The 19,296-nt window shown below is 28.9% G+C and overlaps 1 protein-coding gene across 4 annotated transcripts; it reads left to right on the top strand.

Moving 5' to 3' along the window:
* Nucleotides 1-6,679: 6,679 nt before the first annotated feature.
* MFS16 (major facilitator superfamily transporter 16) lies at nucleotides 6,680-19,218 on the top strand. 4 transcript variants are annotated; one of them, XM_088182400.1, is made up of 14 exons: nucleotides 6,680-6,881; nucleotides 9,519-9,697; nucleotides 9,771-9,857; nucleotides 9,916-10,049; nucleotides 10,123-10,255; nucleotides 11,359-11,531; nucleotides 11,743-11,844; nucleotides 12,101-12,145; nucleotides 17,082-17,283; nucleotides 17,466-17,614; nucleotides 17,681-17,804; nucleotides 17,878-17,955; nucleotides 18,025-18,133; nucleotides 18,205-19,218. In XM_088182400.1, the coding sequence occupies exons 1-14, from the start codon at nucleotides 6,721-6,723 to the stop codon at nucleotides 18,260-18,262; spliced, it is 1,734 nt and encodes a 577-aa protein (XP_088038526.1). In that variant the 5' UTR covers nucleotides 6,680-6,720; the 3' UTR covers nucleotides 18,263-19,218. The 4 variants fall into 4 exon arrangements, with proteins under 4 accessions (XP_088038526.1, XP_088038536.1, XP_088038544.1 ...); XM_088182410.1 differs by lacking the exon at nucleotides 12,101-12,145; XM_088182418.1 differs by lacking the exons at nucleotides 11,743-11,844; nucleotides 12,101-12,145.
* The last annotated feature ends 78 nt before the right edge of the window (nucleotides 19,219-19,296 follow it).

The raw sequence follows: 19,296 nt of genomic DNA, 5'->3' as shown, positions 1-19,296 counted from the left end.
ATTTAATGGAGGCACATTTTGATTATGTTGGAATTATAAAAACTGCAAAAAATATGGTCACTTATTTCACTATTATTGGCCCTACCCTCATCGGCATTTAAAAATACTTTTATTGTAGTAAACGACCAGTTTTATTTTGAAATTTGGTTAGTATTAATAACATGGCCATTGTTATAATCCAGAGGCGTAGCTAAGGGGAAGGGGTATATAGATATCTCCAACCGTCAGACCAGAGGGCGCCAAAACGTTGTTGCGGAACTTTATTATTGACTTTTTAGACTATGATTCTCACAATCTTTAGAAAATTACAGAAGGCTAAAACAAAGTATTTTAGGATTTTTTGTTCAAGAAAGACAAGGAAGGACAAAATGGGTATAAAATAGGACAACATTTTTGAGGAAGATAATCCTCCTCAAAATGCCTGGATGCCTGGTTACCTTAGTTACAGCAAAACACGATATTAAAACTCTACCTAACCTAACTTTTTGAATGGGCGCTATTACGAGAAATCCCTCTGTGGACGAAGAACATTTTAAAAATCGTTGAATTTTCCCTGTCTCTCTGGATCTAATGACTCTATTGAACGAATATTTTCATAAGTAAAAAATATGTAGACTAGTGAAAAAACACAAGTAAATATAAACACATTAGAAGCATACATTTATACCAAATGCGACTTTTAAACGAGCTGTTTACAATTTTATGATTTTTTAAAACACGAACTGCATTAATAAAAAAAGTTAATTCTTGTGAAAAATATCAAAATGAATGTCATTTTAATTTCAATAATACATAATAAATATGATTGATTAAAATTCTATATGCTGTACGCCTAATATTTTATAATAAATGTTATAAAACATTTTTTTGATTATGAATCTTTATATGTCTTTTATTTTCCCATAAAAAAATGGGCACCATAAGTATGGTATGTATAGAAATAGTATAGACCGATCAGTTACAAGTACATTCGCTGATTATTGATTACGATAACAAAGACAATACATAATTTCATATAAAATATCTTATTCGGTGTATCAGGTTGAACCATTAGTCTCTGCGTTTTTTTCTTAAATTTTCAAAAAATTTATAACTTTTTATAAGTTACTGATAATTTCACTATTCTTTCGGTATTTTTAACAGTAATCTTATCAATGAACCAATTAAGTAACGGTATATTTTTTGTTTCGATATTTTCAACTCTAAGTCAACAGTGGCACTAGAAATCACATAATCTCAATTAGTCTATACTATTCTTTATGAGTTTAAACTCGGTAATATTGCAACAATAGCAGTTAAAACAGCTGTAGTGCAATACACAAGGATGCCATTAAATGTATAAAGTGTCGAATGCGGTTCTAAAAATTATTGACATTAAATATGTAAGTAAGGGCTTATGAGTTGTTAGTGAGGATGTTTGGGCTGTTATCAAAGCAGATCCGAATTTAAGGATACAGAAGCTAGCACAAAAACTCAACGAATCGCCTTTATCAGTTCACAGACATTTCACAGATCAGAAAGATTTATTTTTGATTCGGGTTGTTACTGAAGATGAAAAGTGGATTTTTTTCTTTAACAAGCGATGTAAAAGGAAGTGATTGGATGCCAATCAACCCTCAATTCTAAATGACCTAATGAACGTTCTAAAATTTTAATTAGATTTACAACTTTCATTAGGGCAACTTGGGTTTGGTTAATTCGTGTAGGTTAGGTTTGGGTTTGAACATCAAATGGACGTTTCGCAACTGGCAAATTGAGTTTCATAGACATTTTAGAGCACCATATAATTTCACTAGCGCCTATCAGTTAAATTATATTTTCGCTAGTAGAAATGTGTATTTATATATATGGTAAAAATGTATTTAGACTTAACTAGTGAAAATATAACTTCACTGAAAAATACAGAAACATACGACCATTTAATACATATTATTATTTAAATAATGAAATACATCAAATGTTAGATTATTAAAAAATCTAAAGACATCTTTAAATTTGTGTTTTTTTTAAATGTTCAGAAACTGAATATGGATCAACCATATAGGATGTTTTTGTAGAAGCATAGAACTTTTGTAGGTCATCGTTACAATATAACTTCAATGTAACATGCATACATCGCATGTAAATAAATAACGATAAGTATGTAAAAGTATATATTACTGCGTATGAAAAAGTTGAAATTATTTGTATAAATTTTATTGAAATGACATATTTTAAAAATAAAAAAAATATTTTTGGTATAGATTCGAGATTGTTTTCTCCAGATTTTCTTTGAGGGATAACCCGAGATTTTCTGGTTTAAAATCGGGGATGTCATTTCAGCTTTTATGAGGGGAGGGAGGGGAGGGCAAAAGTCGGCCAGCTTGTGATCGTTTTTTAAATATTTTAGTTTCATTGAAATTCATATTACTTCATTATATGACATGCATTTTTCTGGCCAAATTTAAGGGGGTAGAAATTCTCCCTCTTGAATTTGACCAGCTCCCTCCCACCTGCTCTTTTTCAAATTACATCCTTGCATTTTATTCGCACTTTAATAAACGTAAAGACTTATGGAACAACCTGATATTGGGTCTGTTTATTGTACACATGTATGGTTAACAGACGTCTGGATTATCTCCGACGCATTATCGCGTTTTGTTATCGATACTGACGTCCACGGTGTAAATTTGCACACAAAAAAAATTATAATTATAAATTTTAACAATCATTTCATTTGATATCATTGCTTACGTTCGCTTTTCATACGCTGCGAATATTGTAATCTGAGTTGAAAAGCACTTCAATTTTCCTTAATTTGGTGTCAGTTGCTTAGTAAACATGTAGAATAAGAGCGTTAACAGTGAAAAATCATGGAATTCATTATGATATTGAACAGTAATTAAAACTATATAAATTATATTCCTTTCACACAGTAAAAACTTAATAACTCATTCAATTTTGTGATTTTGATGGAATTTAACTTATTTACCATTGCTAAATGAGATGGCTTACTCCCAGTTTCCAGCTATACAGACTTTTTTCTTAAGTCTAGAAAATCTCATGTAATTTTCGCTATGCTTTTTGAAGATCGATTTAAAAAAAATAATTGTGCCTAAATATTCTAGTATAATAGATTTTTATATAATCAAAAAAGCTATAAAAAAAACAAAAATCAGAAAGGTTTTGATATCGATAAATACTTTTTTTTACAAAGATGTAACTTAAATACGTTTATAGAGAATTACGAATTATATGAAGATAGAATATGAAAAATTGGCTCATTATAAAAAATGACAATGTATATTTTCAATAAGGAAAGAACCAGATTAAATGTTGGCTCAATCAAATACATTTCTCTTAGCTTTCAGGTATTTACAGAGTTTAATCTATGCTAAATTTTAGATATCAATTCGTCATAGATCGTTTCTTATAAGAAACGTTTTATTCTGGAATCGATTTTTTACTATGGTAACCATTGGTGAATAAAACTATAAAATAAATGGTTATTCTTCACGCTTTATATCAAATAGCCTATTTCTTTATTGCGTATGTTTAGAATACAAGTGTAATTAGAATATTAAATGACAATTGCATCGTATGCGACAAAACGTTATCAGCTTCTTATCGCAAACTTGTTTGATTATACCATATTTTCTGTTTGAATCGTTTCGTCAAACAGTGAGACAGTCATGCAGTTCGCAATAAATATATTTTTTACTATTGTTAAAAAGCGCTTTTATTTTAAAATATAAATACACAAATATTATTTTTTCCCCTGAACAAAAACGAATAATAAAATATTAAAGCAAAACTTTTTAAGGCTTAAATATTGGTAATATAATATATACACGGAATGTATCTGAGAATCAGTTTTTGTTAATGAATAATGCTATCACTATTCGAGGAGTCAGCTATATAATTATTCTAAATTTCTAGTGAAATTTTACTAGAAGGCCCATTTTCGCTTGCGTGTTTATTTATTATCAGGGCTGCTGAACGAATAAATAATACAATAATTAAATTGAATGTATTATATTAACATCAAATTAGATAAAATTATATTATATATAAATTTACTTTTAAGTAAACAAATTATAGTTAAAATTATTTTAAAAAATTAATAAAAATATATAAATTTTCAAAACCGGTATTATTGCAATCCCATTTATGAATATTTCGTGTTTCAAACAAGTGTTTAAAAAATCTTTCTTGCATTCAGGTACTTTTAAAAATACTTCATACGTCGATCCTTTTTTCAAAAAATATTTTATTCATGCATTACATTGTCGAAATTAATATTTTTTAAAATGCGGGCGGTATCTCTTTCTTTTTTGGGAAAAATCTAGGAAGACATCTTTTATTGACGCTTCTAGGTTTCTCCTAAGTTTTAATACCAGGGGCCAGAGCACCACTAGCCAATTTATTCCAATAAAATATATTTCTATATTACTCATCACTTTTTGTTAGTTACGATTATCTGAAAGAACCTCAAAAAGCAACATATTTTTTTCTAAAAACAGATTTATGTGATTCATGATTGTGATATTTATATTTTTATTATTGCTTATTTAATATTTATTTTAAAATATCGCAATAATAATCATTTTCTAAAGATTTATATCTCGTATATTTATTTATTTTTATCCATGTTAAACGTTAATTATTTTTTTTAAATACGTAAATATATCTTGAAAAATCGTTAAAATATAAATAAAAAACCGATTGAGGTTGTTTAAAGTGATTACTTTAAGCTTATTTTTAATATTTAGTTGTCCCACCCATAGCTTTAATTACAGCGGCAGCCCTTTTTGGAATTCTGTCAACTAATGACTTGCAGGTGGACGGAGACAATTTTCTCCATTCCTAAAATCCTCCATACATAAAATATTTCTGTCAAATTATGCACTTGTAAAGAGTTACACATCATTTTAAGGGGTGCCTCATTATTATGGCCAGGGCTGTATATTGTTATTCTACTTTGATATCCTACATCGATAAAATTATCTCTTATAATAAGCATGATTTTATTCTTTGCTTCTGCTTTCAAGCAATATGAATATCGTCGTTTTTAACAAATAAAATGTATGGATTTGAAAAAATGATTTTTTTCCCGGTACTGTCGATATTTTATTTTGAAATACCGGTAGAATCGAAGGTCGGCTTTTGGCCCAGTACCGTTATTATCGGTATTGCAAACCTTAGTTTCGACCAGTGATGGACAACACAAAAAGGCTTGTGTTTTTGTTACTTTTCATTTTTCAATTCTGGGCGGAATGATTCTAAATTTGCAAGTGTTATCTGTGGGTAGTTTTTTGTGTTATTACATTTTGTAGTGTATTATCTTATCGTTATAACATATAAACATGTATGTCATCAAGTAATTTATGCATTGTAAATTTTTGAATAAACAAATTTATATTATACAATTTTATTTAAAAAATGAACACTGCTACTTTACTCATGTGATATCTTATTTAAGAGAGTAAAACAATGCATATTAAAAACCTAAAATAATTACAATGGCTGGACCAATACCTAACAATCTACATATACTTATGTATATTTTTTGGTGTTAGTTCTCAATAGAAAAATTAAATTTGCAGAAATTTCGTATCCACCAGCGTTTATGTCTGGTATTTTTTTCCAAATTTTCGGGTCCGCAGTTTTCGTTTCCGCGAATATCCGATCTCCTAAATTAAGAATCGTGTCTTTAAAAACCATTAAAATTATTTTAGTTTTTAATATAAAACGTTTTATAATTTAACAAAGCTACAATTTTTTATTTTTTGAATTATCGCCATTTTGAAACAATGTGGCTGATTAATATACTTGGCCAGATGTTTATTAAATCTATTTTTATACATAATTTCATATTTTCATGTCGATATGATTAAAACTACGCCATTTATTGTATCCTCAAAAATAGTTATATCTCATATTTTATTAATAATGATTTCATAAAACCAATATCAATTACAATTTATACAGTAGCTAAAAACTGTACTTTTTTAACTTTTAAAAAAGATAATTTGTATGTTAACAAAACACAATTTTATACTAATTGTTTGTTGTAAATAATAAAAAAGCAATTTCAACTATTTTTGATTATTTTATAAAGCATTATTTCTGAAATATCCAACTATATCATAGAAATTAAGCTTGTTATAGAAAAAACTAATGTTTTAGTTTTTTTACCTTTAGTAGAAATAAAGTCCTTTTTTTAATTGCTCCTCCATCTTATATGTGTATTTTCTCAAATAACGACCCTTTAATTTATAGTAGGGAGCATAATATGTTGTTTGAAAATTATCCATTTGTGCTCATTATAACTATAATTAAAATTGTGTATGTACCCTGTTTATTTGTATACATCTCCTATTTTTAAAAATAGATTTCGGTTTCGTGAAAATGTCGTTTTCGAAATAAAAAAATAATGTCGAGTAGTGGGGGTTAAAGCGATGAGCAAAATTCAAACAATGGCGTCCTTCTTTATTTTTAAACGCCGTTCGTCGAAAGGATTTGGCCGACGGTCGCAAGTTTGGCGTCCATGAACTTGAAAATCGGTTAATTTATTTTTGACGTAACTTTTATTGAAAGAGAACTTTTTAAAAGAAGTCTTTTAATGTGCTTTGTGTAAAATGATCGTTTCGAAGATAAGCCTCTCGCGACCGGCGCTTCGTTCGCGGCCGTCGTTGTCAGTGTCAGCCTGACAGCGGCCGCACGTGCACAGCTGGGTGGATGAGACTCGTCTGTTGGCGCCGATGTAAGTTGAAGTGGAGCCTCGCCGGTGGCAGTAGAGCCATGCCCGTTCACCAGAGAGATCTGCCATTGGGCATAATAGTCCTACAGAAGACCACCGACAAATGCTGCCCAAGAAGACGGGTCAACCGACAGCTCTGGTCAGTGCCCGCTTTGTCTACTTCGCCTACGATCGCATGACTCATCTCACACGCAAAACGACAAAACATTAAAGTCTACAGTCTCCACGTGTCATAGTCGCTTCGTTTTCATATTTACAAATTTGGCCATAATGCCATGAAGTGCGACTTGCTCGTTCGTCGCGCCCGCGCCATATAAAATTGCTTATGTTTCAAGGTCAAACTTCACTTCGTGACTAATAATCTTTATTCGTTGTTTTTGCATTTAGTTTCGTTGCAAAAATTTTCTTCATATTCATATTATACATAATATAACATAACGAATTTAAATGACATGTGGCGTTGTTTACATTCTGAAATTGGTGTTATTGTACTAAATTGATATTTGATACGTTTAATAATAATGTTTTAAACCAATGTTCTAGAATCAACGCTTTTTATAACATTTAATAAAATGAGTAATTAATTAATGCTATACATTGGTGACAGCTGATTAAACAAAACATCATTTGCTTTGGATTTGCACAATTTATAATAAGTAGTGTTTTATATTCGTACGAAAATTAATAAACTATTACAAGTATATTCTTACTTGTAATATGAAAGTAGCTAGCAAAATCACGTTTAAAGTGTTATTTTATAACCATTTGAAAATTTATTCAGGAATAAACTTGTTGAGTTCGCTCATATAAAGTAACAACATTTTAACATAACATTTAGCCATAAAAGTACAATATATAAGTCATTTAAACTCTTGGAAATCTTTACCAATCAATTGCAATAAAAAAATGAATTCCATGAAACGTATAATATTTTGACATAAAAAAGTGGACTCCGATTTTAACAATTTTATTAAGAGTATTTTTGCCAACATATAATTGATAACAGGGACGTCATTTCAGCTTTTACCAGGAGGGTAAAAGTTTCCCAGTCAGTGGTCGTTTTCTTAATATTTCCATTTCATGAAGATTTATAACGTTTCATTAAATGACATCCATTTTTAGAATTTAGAATCCACATCAAAGGCAATAAAATCATGCCGTAGCCGTCGCAATGGAAACGTTCAGCTATCAAGCGTTCATATTAAGAGTTTTTATAACAATATTACGACTTAAAGAAAGTGAGAATCGAATGAAGGACATCTAAACCGAATTTTGACCAATAGGAGAGCGCAAAAAACAGTTATTCCTGCTCAGAAGTCAAAAATCCGCGTCAAAAGCAATAAAATCGTGTTGTCGCCGTAGCAGTGGGAACGCTCGACAACTTTCGATATGCTTTGATCAATTCTCTCATATCATAAGTATATATCGAAGTGCAGACAAACTATGGAGCAGTATGTGAGATGCAACGTCTGTCTGTCTGTCTATTTTTCCCTGAGAGATGAGTTGGCTTAATTTATATTTTTAACTTGCCCTAATGAAATTTCATTAGGTTAGGTATGGGTTTGAACGGAAAGTGTACGTTTCGCAACTATCAAATATAGTTTCATAGACATTTGAGAGCAGCATATAATTTTACTAGCGCCCATCAGTAAAATGATATTTTCGCTAGTAGAAATATATATCTGCCGGTGAAAATGTATTTGCACTTCACTAGCAAAAATATAACTTTACTGAAAATGCACATTAACTGTAACATTTATACACCACATTTAAACAAATAATGTTAAATATGTAAATGTATATACATTATTACATATAGAACAGTTTTAATCATAATTTTACTAGCACCTGCCAGATAAATTTTCTACTGGTGAAAATGTATTTCGATATGATTTCACTGAAATGACGTATTTAAAAAAATATTTTCGCTTGCTTTAAAAATATTTTGAACTGCCCCCTCCTCTCCCCAAATGGCGTCCCTGATTGATAGCAATAAAAATAATGTCACCGATTTTCAAATTACAAAAAAAAGGATTTAAAATAATTATTATGTAAAAATGGCAAAAAATCATTAAGTAAAAATATATATAATATATCTTCAGTAAAATAATATATTTAAAATATATAACAATACATTAAAATAAATAAAAATAACAAATTTAATAATTATACTCGCAATAGAAAAAGCTTGTTTCATTAGTTTTATTTTGCCAGGTTATCTTAATTAATTATATGTACTAAATCTAAATTCATTCTTTTCCATTCTTGATTTAAGCTACATTAAATCTTAAAAAAGAATTGCTTTAGTTAGTCAGCGTTTATGGAAGCTTTTAAATCAGATTTGATTATTTTAAGCATCAAAAATTAACGCTCTTCAGCGCACATGAGTTCAGGAAAATTTTAAAAAGGGGTCGGAATCGGTCGATTTTTTACGACTCCAACTCCACAGCCCTGGTGAAAACCATTATTTTAGCAAAATATTTTTGATATTAAAACAATCGCTAGTTGATCGATTCTATTTATAAAGTGATCTGTAAGAATATTAGGAAATTTATAACAATCATTATGCTTATAAAAAAGTACATGTTATGATACAAAACTTGGCATTAGTCATATTTGATTAGACTATCGTATGAGTATAATATGAGACTAGACTTTGAAACTGTTAAATTCTATTTATTTGCAAACTAATGTGTAACTAATATATTTTATGTATATAATATATTCCTTATCATTTTTACACAACAAATCACCTAAAATATTGCAATATTTTCAGTTATCAAACGAGCATACTAGTTTTGACTTACTTCTCTTATATGTGCTATCATCTAACGAGGAAACCCATTTCTGTTGTGAAAAACGTACTTCATCAAAACTGTAGTTCTTTGACTCCGCCGGCTAACATTCACGTAGATCCTGGAAACAATGCTACTTGGTGTGATTGGGCACCTTTTGGTAAAACATTTTAAATACTATTATTTGTAATATAAATCAATAATATATAATTTGATATATTGAATAATCTCAGACGGCTCAGATGGCGATGCCACCACTCTCCTCGGCACTCTCGACTCTGCATTTCTTTTTTCGTACGCAATCGCTATGTTCATCTCGGGTAATATTAATTGTAATTTATCCATTATTATTGTTATAATAATATATTCATTTTACAGGTTTGATAGCTGAACGCGTGAATTTAAGATATTTCCTCTCGTTAGGAATGATAACCTCCGGTATATTTAGTTATATGTTCGGAATAGCCAGGAATTATGAAATACACACAATTGGCTATTTTATAATTGTTCAGGTATAAGTTTGTTCATGTAAATTTTAGTATTTGCATTAGGATTGTATTTTATATTAATTTTAATCAATTCTAGGCCGCTGCGGGAATCTGTCAAACTACTGGCTGGCCAGGAGTAGTGACCGTTGTGGGGAAGTGGTTCGGAAAAGGAAAACGTGGTCTGATATTCGGCGTTTGGAATTCACATACGTCGATAGGGAATATTTTAGGTAAATAAATAAGTACATATTGTTGGTTTTGAAAAAGCTCACAATTCAAAAATAGTAATTTTTAAGTTTTTCATATAAATTGCGAATTGTATATTATATTTATTTATTTTTATAGCCATTTCACACTGATATTCTGAGTAAGAGTGTTACATGTTATTTGTGACTCAAATGTTGTCATGGATCTTTGCTTCTAAGTTATAATGTAACTCAATACTTACATTTTTAGCCCAAAAATTAATTTTATTGTGAGTAGTATGATTATTATTATTTAGACAATATAATAATCATCATAGAATTTATATTGAACATTTATATTGTTGTCATGTTCAACAGGGAATGCATCTTCTTAATGATATATAAAAACCCGTGTTTTAATTTAACTATATACTAGCTGGAATGTAACGAGATTGAAGAGAATCCTTGTTCTTCAACCTCTTCAAAAAGAAGGATTAAAATCTGTTTTTTTGCTAATGTTTTTTTAATTAATTGAAAGGATAAGACAAGTGTGGTCAAGTTTTAATGGTGCAAAAGGCCAGATGGGGAATATCTTTTATTAATATATTGCGAGCAAAAGCCATTATTTACTTTTAATTTAAGATTATAATTCACTGAAACTTAATAGTGGTCTTTAAACGCCAGCTACTAATTAGTGAATCACCTGTTATTTCTCTTCACACGTAAGTATTTCTTTCTAAAAATAAATATAAGATACTCGGTTTACTAATAAATGAAGCTATACTCTATTTGCTTTAACACAGTCAGTTCGGGAGCTATAAAAAAAAATCAACAAGTGAATCACATTTAAGTGGTTAAATAAGTGGTAAAAAAGAGGGATGCAGTACACAACTATATGTTCCCAATAAAATTTAAATGCCTGCCAATTCCCCATAGAGTTGCTCATACATATTATTTATTCTAGTCAAGATTTTGATGTTATTTTATTATGTAAATTTTGAAATGTTTCTGAAAATTGTAATAGATTTTCTCCAAGCCGACAGATGTAAATGTGTTTCAGTTGCCATGTAGTATGGCAATGTTATAAATTTTCATGTATTAATACTATATTGAATACTCTGCAATGTTATAATAAAATATACTTTCAGGTACATTAATAGCAGCTCGATTCGTAGAGACTGACTGGTCATTGTCGTTCATCATACCTGGAGTAGTAATGGCATTTGTGGGATTCATCGTCTTTTTATTCATGGTTGAAGACCCAGCCGATGTTGGATTGGTTCCCCCTGATCATCCAACCGGAAGTGTCAACACAAATAGAGTAATTTTTATTCGTTTCAGTTACAATCGATATTAATTATTGTGATAAGCATGAATGTGGCTATATTATGTATTTAACCAAAATCATTAGAGCCTAACATCAAAAATATGTTATAAAGTATTGTTGGACTTATATATGTGCTTTTCTGCTTTTTTGTGTCTATACATTATTGACTTACTAATCATCTAATATTTGTTATCAAAACATTTAGAAAGATCTGTATCGAAGACTGGAATCTGGATGTGAACATTTATCAGACGATAATGAACAATCGGAGGCGGATGACAATACACAAGTATTGATCGGTGATCAGGTATGGATACATCTTAATTATCCATAATATAGAAATAAAAGTATCGAATCTAAGGAGCAAATATCGAGGGAGGGTTTGTCGTATTGCATTATTTCAATATTTGTCTGTGTAATGTTAAATGTATTTTCGACAAACGCATATAGATTATACTAACAAAAATGCACAAGCATAACACTAATAATACTAATATTCATACTATATTATTCATGTTTATTAATATATTACATAATATAACAAATCAAATAAATTTTTGTAGGAACACAGTGCATGCTATAGAAGCCATCGAATTTCTTCAGAATATGTAAGTAATTGCATGATAATATCTGCCACTGATTTCAACTTATAATATTAAATAGCTAATCTAGTCATAAAATTAAATCTGCCTTTATATATTTTCAAGATTTTATAAACGTTGTACTTGTACAGAAAGTATATTAAGTCTTAGTTTGATTTTATGTGATGTATTTGGGTATTAAATATGTCGTTTAAAAGGTTCAGTTAATATATGTAGTGTTAAGAGTATACATTACTATAATAATTTAGATTAAATTATCGAGAAGGTAAGAAATCAAAGCCATGAACTTGTTACATCTCTCAGTTAGTCTATATCAGACTTTCACTCTTTATGGTTTATATAATATGAAAAGAATGATAAAACTATTTTTTTGTGTTTGTTTTTAAAGTAAAATGGTTGCCTTTTCTGCGTAGATTTAAGGTATGGCTATTAAATACCCAGAATTCATATGTATGTGTAAGGTAATTGACAAAAGTTGAAATAAGATAGGAAGAAGAAGATTGTTCAAGAGATTGTATTCATCGAGATATAACAATAAAAATGTTTGAAAACAGATACATTAAAGTTTAGTGTCCATCAACGAATTTGGTGTCAATTGGTGGTGTAGTGCTAAATAAAACGTATCAGATTGCTGAATATTCTGCGGTTCGGTTACGGGCGAACGCAATTGCGTAACGCTAGCGATTTTTTACGCATATGAGAATTTTAAGTGTTTTACTAAAATAATTGTAGCAACTTCAGTTTATACCGGATTTAGATATTTTTATTTTTATTCACCCTCTACTGGAGAATCTGCAAATGTAAAGATCTGCTCCGAAAATCACAAGTTCCTTATTAACACTTTACCGACCGCTCACGCCATATGGAGTGCGAGCCTGCCGAACGTTAAATACCGCGCACGCCATATGGAGTGAGCGGTAGCTATGATTTCGTTATCAAATTAAAAATATATGCTTAGAGATTTTTTAAGATTTTTTTTTGAAAAAAATTAAATATAAGTATGAAGTTTCATTTGATATTGAAAAAAAATATTTAATTACTGTGCCTGGCCTTATTATTAGACACGTTTGTCTATATATTATAATTTGTTTATATATTATAATTTTTAAAGCAGAAATTCGTTTTTTTGCTATTTTAATATTTTTTATAGCATTAGTTATTGAAAAAGAACTAATTTAGTTGTGAGAAGTCATAAATTCTATGTTTTTAATTCAAAACAAAAATAAAAATATTTTTCACTATGCAATTCGGGACTATATTTAAAATATTTTGTATGTCCTTCTTTAGATTAAATAAGTGCCTGAATTTAATTTATAAACGTTGTTTAATTTTTGAAGGTTCAAAGTATGATTCTATTCCCGAATCACCTTCTCGATTAGCTCTCTTTTAGTGGTTATTTCGATTTTATCAATCTCTTCTTCAAATGCTCCCAAATATTCTCGACGGTATTTTTGTTTTGCAAGTATGCAAAATATCTTCCCAGTGTTATCAGTAAAAATGAACAACAAAATCATATATAATAAAGATATAGTTCAAATATAATTGAGCTGCCTTTGTATTTCTTTACTTATGTCTTATAATATAATCAGGTACTGTTTATCTATACAAATTCGAAAATCCATTTAAAAAATATATATTTATATCAAATATATTTTGTAAATTCTTTCTACTTTGCATTTTTTTAAGTACACTAACATTTTTTGTGAGTTAATCTATTAGATAGTACCGGTTTCCCGAATTTCTAAATTGACAGATTAGCGAGATTATATCGTATTTTTTCTGTCCTGTAATTTGGAAATTTCGACCGTTTATTTTATTGAGTGAATTTTATCTATCACGAGATAACACAGATTTACTGGAAGTGATTCTAAGAAGTGACTCTTTTTTTGAAATTGGGAATTTCTTTTGAGATAAGAAATAATATGATGCACTTAAAAAAATATGAATAATAATTCAGTTTAGCTAACGCTGTCGTGTAAATCGCATCTTGTTTTCGTGTGCTCGAGTGAATATTCTAAAAATAATAAAAAAATAAAATAAATAAAAGGAACTTTGTGCTGCAGTGATTCTTTAAAAATATTACGCTTACGCCTCTTTATAAAATATAGTGTCTATAAAAATATAAATACAGTGTATTTTATATAACAAAGTGTTAAAAATATAGTTTTTATTTAAATATAATTATAACCCAAATAAATAAATGGCAGAAGATAGTTTTGTAGAGGAAAATTACGCGGACAATGATTCAAATATTCCCAGTGATAACGAAAACTTTAGTGATAGTGATACAAGTTCGATTGTTCATGAAAGAAATCGTCCTCGAGTAATGATGCCTATTAGCGATGGAGAAGATACTGAGGATGATGATATTCCATTAGATTGGTGTGAAACTGATACACCTAGGCATAACCAGCCATTTGAAGGATTGTCGGGAGCAACTTTTGATGTTGATATCACGCGCCCTGAAGAAATCGCCGAAAAATTTATCGGTGATGACCTGTTCCGCATTATTGCAGAAGAAACAAATAGATACCGTGCTCAAACTTGGAATAAGTACAAACAAGAAGTTAAAAATATTATAAAAGAAAAAAATAAGAATATGTGGGGCTTACCGGATATTCTAAAAAAGGCTAAACTACGAATATTTGAAAGTAAATATAAGCGAAACGGGGAAATTTTATTACAATTGTGGAAAACAGTAAAGAGTAGAGATATTCGAATGATATCAACAATCCATAATACAAATATTGTAAACACTGAAAAAACTGACAGAAGAACTGGGCTGCGTATAAAAAAACCAATTTGTATAATTGATTACAATAAATACATGAAGGGAGTAGATCGGGCTGATCAATACCTTTCGTACTATCCAATATATCGTAAAACTAAAAAATGGACGAAAAAAGTGGCCATGTATTTATTTAACTGTGCATTATTCAATGCATTTACAGTTTATAGAAGTGTAAATTCAAACAGCAATATAAAGTTTTATGATTATTTAATGAAAATAGCAAAATATTGGATAGAGGAAAAAACACCAGAAACAGAAACACCAACAATTTCAGAAATGTCTGAAAATTCACAACCGACATCCACATTCGCCACTGCTCCCTCATTTCAAAGGCTTTCAGACAGTTTAAAACAACACCAATTAGTCAGGATATCATCTACTAATGAGCGTAAAAGAAGAAGATGCATAGTTTGTATCGCACATAAAATAAGAAAAGATTCTCTTTACATGTGCAAAGAATGTAAAGTAGCTTTACATGTTGGTGAATGTTTCTCCTCGTATCATTTGAAGAAACATTACTAGGTAAATAATAAAAATAACGTTTGTGAATTTTGAATTTTATTTTTTTGATAATTCGTATTGGTATTATTTTAGAATTAAATATTGTGAAAAGTGAATTACAAGGGAAAGACATTGAATAATAATAAAGTGTGTACCTGAAATATTCCGTATTAGTGTGAAGAAATTTATAATGGTGAGTGCACTTTAAACTTGCATTATATAAATAGTTATTGTGAAAAGTGATTTACACGTGAAAGATAATGTACAATATCTGTGTATGTGCCTGGAAGATTTCGCATTACGATGGAGCGAATTACAATGGTGAGTGAATATTTTATTGCAATTGAATTATATATCAGTAAACTCATATTAGTAAAAATGTCATTTCTCATTTTTGTAGATAATCATTTGCACAAAATATCACAATACGAAAAAAAAGTGTGCTTGAAAAAAGTTTTTTTAAATTTGAAAAAGTTTGAGAACCGCTGGATGACTCAATTTAAATTATTTTTATTTAAATTTTTAGGTTATTCATTTTTATAATTTTAAAATCAAGATAATCATTTTAAAAATCTAATAATAAGGAAATGTAATAATTAATTTTTATTTCCGGCGATCCACATGTTGAGAACCACCTAATAATGACTTAAATTGATGCATTGATACATTTTTAACATGTTTAGAAAAATTCAACTAAATATTCGGACCGTATCAAAAAATACATAAATTTAAATAAAAAAGGTAAAATTCGCGAAGATTTGTGAAAAGGTGCCGGTATTTAGCGTAAGTCTGGTAGTGAAACTGCCGGTCGGTAAAGTGTTAAAGTAAACTTAAAATTTAATTATTATTATTTATATACTTCATTAAAAAAAAAAAGAAAAGCTTATGTTAAAAAATAGGAATTATGCCATCAAATAGAATTAATTCCCAAGTCGAAATTTTAGGCAAAAATATATTTTTACGCATAAATACACGTATCAAGTTAGATAGCGACCCATTTATAAAAAAGTTTAGTATATATTCTCGAGAGATGTCACTAATGTAAATTTGTTTTCGAAGCACAGAATGGACTTTTAAAAACTTAAAATTCCATTGCCCGCCGATAACGCATAATCCAGAAAAACTGGAATATTTCGTGAACTGGCGATTAAGTGTTAATAGTCTTTGTATCCGCTTACCCAAGTTTTATAGTTTTATCACTGAAAAAATATTTTTATTTTTGGACACAATTCTTTTATATCCATTTTTTGAATCATTGATTGTGCAACGACATTCATTATTTTTAGTTTGAATATTTTCTGCCTATGTGACATCAACAGAATACAACTGTAACATAAAGTAACTGCTGACCTAGTCTAACTGACAAAAATATATTTATATTTTCGAATGTAAAGAGTGACACTATCACGAAAATTAAATCATAACATCTGTTTACATGGCCGCTAGTATAAAAACAATGCACTGGTTGATAAATGATACAGTATATACAGAAAAATATTCTTACACATATATGTAAATTTATAAATAATACTTATTGGATTATTTAATAGCCATAACTCATTTCCTCAGTTTATTGATGTGTCTAATGTTCCTTTTATTAATTAAAAAAAAAAAAACAGTTTTAACGTATCTATATTACTATTATTACAGAATGAACAGTCATCTAGCATAGATCCGGTTGTTACAGAGAAAACAACTCTTCTGCAAAATAATTCGCCAAATAAAAAAGCCGTTGGATTCATAGACGCTCTGAAGATTCCTGGCGTTATTGAGTTTTCGCTCTCATTATTTTTCGCCAAATTGGTGTCGTACACATTCCTATATTGGCTGCCGTTGTATATAAAAAATTCAAGTGAGTTAGATGCAAAAACGCCTCTCCAAAAATGCATTTTTGAGATATATGAATCATTTAAAGAGCCTGAAAAGCTTTACATTATGTTTATATAGTTAAATACAAAATTGATTGAGAGGTGCTTTTGCTTTCAATCTATATATAATCATGAAGTTATTTTTAAATTTACAATGAAATTTTAGCGGCATATGGTCCAAAAACATCTGCGGATCTTTCGACTCTCTTTGATGTTGGCGGCATTATCGGGGCGATTTTAGCTGGCGTTTTGTGCGATTGGAGCAGAATGCCCGCAACAACATGCTCGGTGATGTTGCTCTTGGCCGCTCCCATGGTAAGCTATTTTATTAAGGCGAAATATAATTGTATTATATATTATAATGTAACATAAATATTTTAGATGATGGTCTATGAGTGGTTCGGAACAATGAGCTTATCAATGAACGTATTCTTATTGATAGTAGTAGGATTATTAGTAAATGGACCTTATGCTTTAATAACAACAGCTATTAGCGCCGACTTAGGTATTTAGTTATTTTAATCTACCATTGATTATATATTATGTTATAATAATACTTTCATATTTTTATTTTATAGGTACTCATAGTTCTTTAGAAGGAAACTCGAAAGCTCTGGCTACAGTTACAGCCATTATCGACGGCACTGGGAGTATTGGTAAATTTTTATATAGATATACTTACATAGATAAGTGATTAATTTTATTAATATTTCTTTATATCATAGGTGCCGCAATTGGGCCAATGTTAGCTGCGTTAGTATCTTCAAAGGGTTGGGCCCAAGTATTTTATATGTTAATATTTTGTGATATATTAGCTCTCATTCTATTACTAAGGTATGATTTTATTGTTTATGATATTATTATTTTTAATTAAAAAAATATTACTTAATTATATTTCATTACAGATTGGTCGTGCAGGAATTATTAAGACATAGGTATTTACGTGATGGTCCTATAGAATAAAAACATATTATTTATATACATGTACATTTTGACCACAATTAAAATTAACAAAAAAAATAATGTAAATTTTGTATTTCAATAAAACTTCGAAACAGGTTTTTATATGTATAAAAGAAAATTAACAAAAATAGTTTTTGATAACCTGCAAGTGATATGTTGACGTTTTTTAATACATATTGACAAAATTGATGAAAAACGTGATAAGTATATTAAATATTTGGTTATGAGACATTGACTGATTTAATTTAAATTTGAAATATTAGATATTTTTTAAATATAGATGGAATACATATTATTTAACGTTTGCTTAAATAAAACCTGCTGATGCTTGTGTAATTTCATTTATAATAAATAACCAGTATTTTTACTTAAACTAAATGTAATACCATACATACTAAAAATTATTTTCGCTATTCAAAAAAATTATTAAACAAATACAATATTAAACCAAATTACGTATTATATAAATAATTATGTTTATTATAGCAATATAGATGTTACCGATTTAATGATCTTATCTTTGTTTTGCACGTTTTCTTTTTTATTTAATAGTTACGTTTTTTAGAATCAATATCAATAAAAAGATTGGTTATTATTTTTATTTGTTTCTGTTTCATATAATTTTTTTGGGACATGTCCGCATTTAAAGCAATGACAATATTAAAATGATTTAAAATATATTGTCACTCTGCATGTGTGCAATAGTAAAGAAGCTATTACAATTGTACATGTTTGATATTGATTCTATAGGATACGGAAACTGGATGTAAATATTCAATATGAATGTCTCAAAAATCGAGTAATATTGATATTATAGTTTCACTAAGAATTGTTATAGTTTAAATTGTATAATGTGACATGTTAGTGAAATCTGATTATATGTACATAATAATTATATATAAAATGTTTCAAAGTGCATTTAATTTCAATAAAAATATATATTATATTTGATCTCATCTTGTTATGTAATATTTATTGTTGATCCAAACTCGTGAGGTCTATATTCTATTATTTTCCTGCGTAATCATATGATA

Source organism: Plectrocnemia conspersa, unplaced genomic scaffold, assembly GCF_051122295.1.
Source record: "Plectrocnemia conspersa isolate PC_06_02 unplaced genomic scaffold, ASM5112229v1 ptg000001l, whole genome shotgun sequence".
NCBI lineage: Eukaryota > Metazoa > Arthropoda > Insecta > Trichoptera > Polycentropodidae > Plectrocnemia > Plectrocnemia conspersa.
The sequence above is the reverse complement of the archived record's forward strand: the minus strand, read 5'-3'. Positions and strand labels throughout refer to the sequence as shown.

Excerpts from the sequence above, each read along its gene's own strand:
- MFS16 (XM_088182400.1), top strand. The coding sequence starts at position 6,721 with ATGAGACTCGTCTGTTGGCGCCGATGTAAGTTGAAGTGGAGCCTCGCC. Across the intron at positions 10,050-10,122 it reads GCTATTTTATAATTGTTCAG|GCCGCTGCGGGAATCTGTCA; the intron begins GTATAAGTTTGT and ends AATCAATTCTAG. Across the intron at positions 10,256-11,358 it reads GTCGATAGGGAATATTTTAG|GTACATTAATAGCAGCTCGA; the intron begins GTAAATAAATAA and ends ATATACTTTCAG.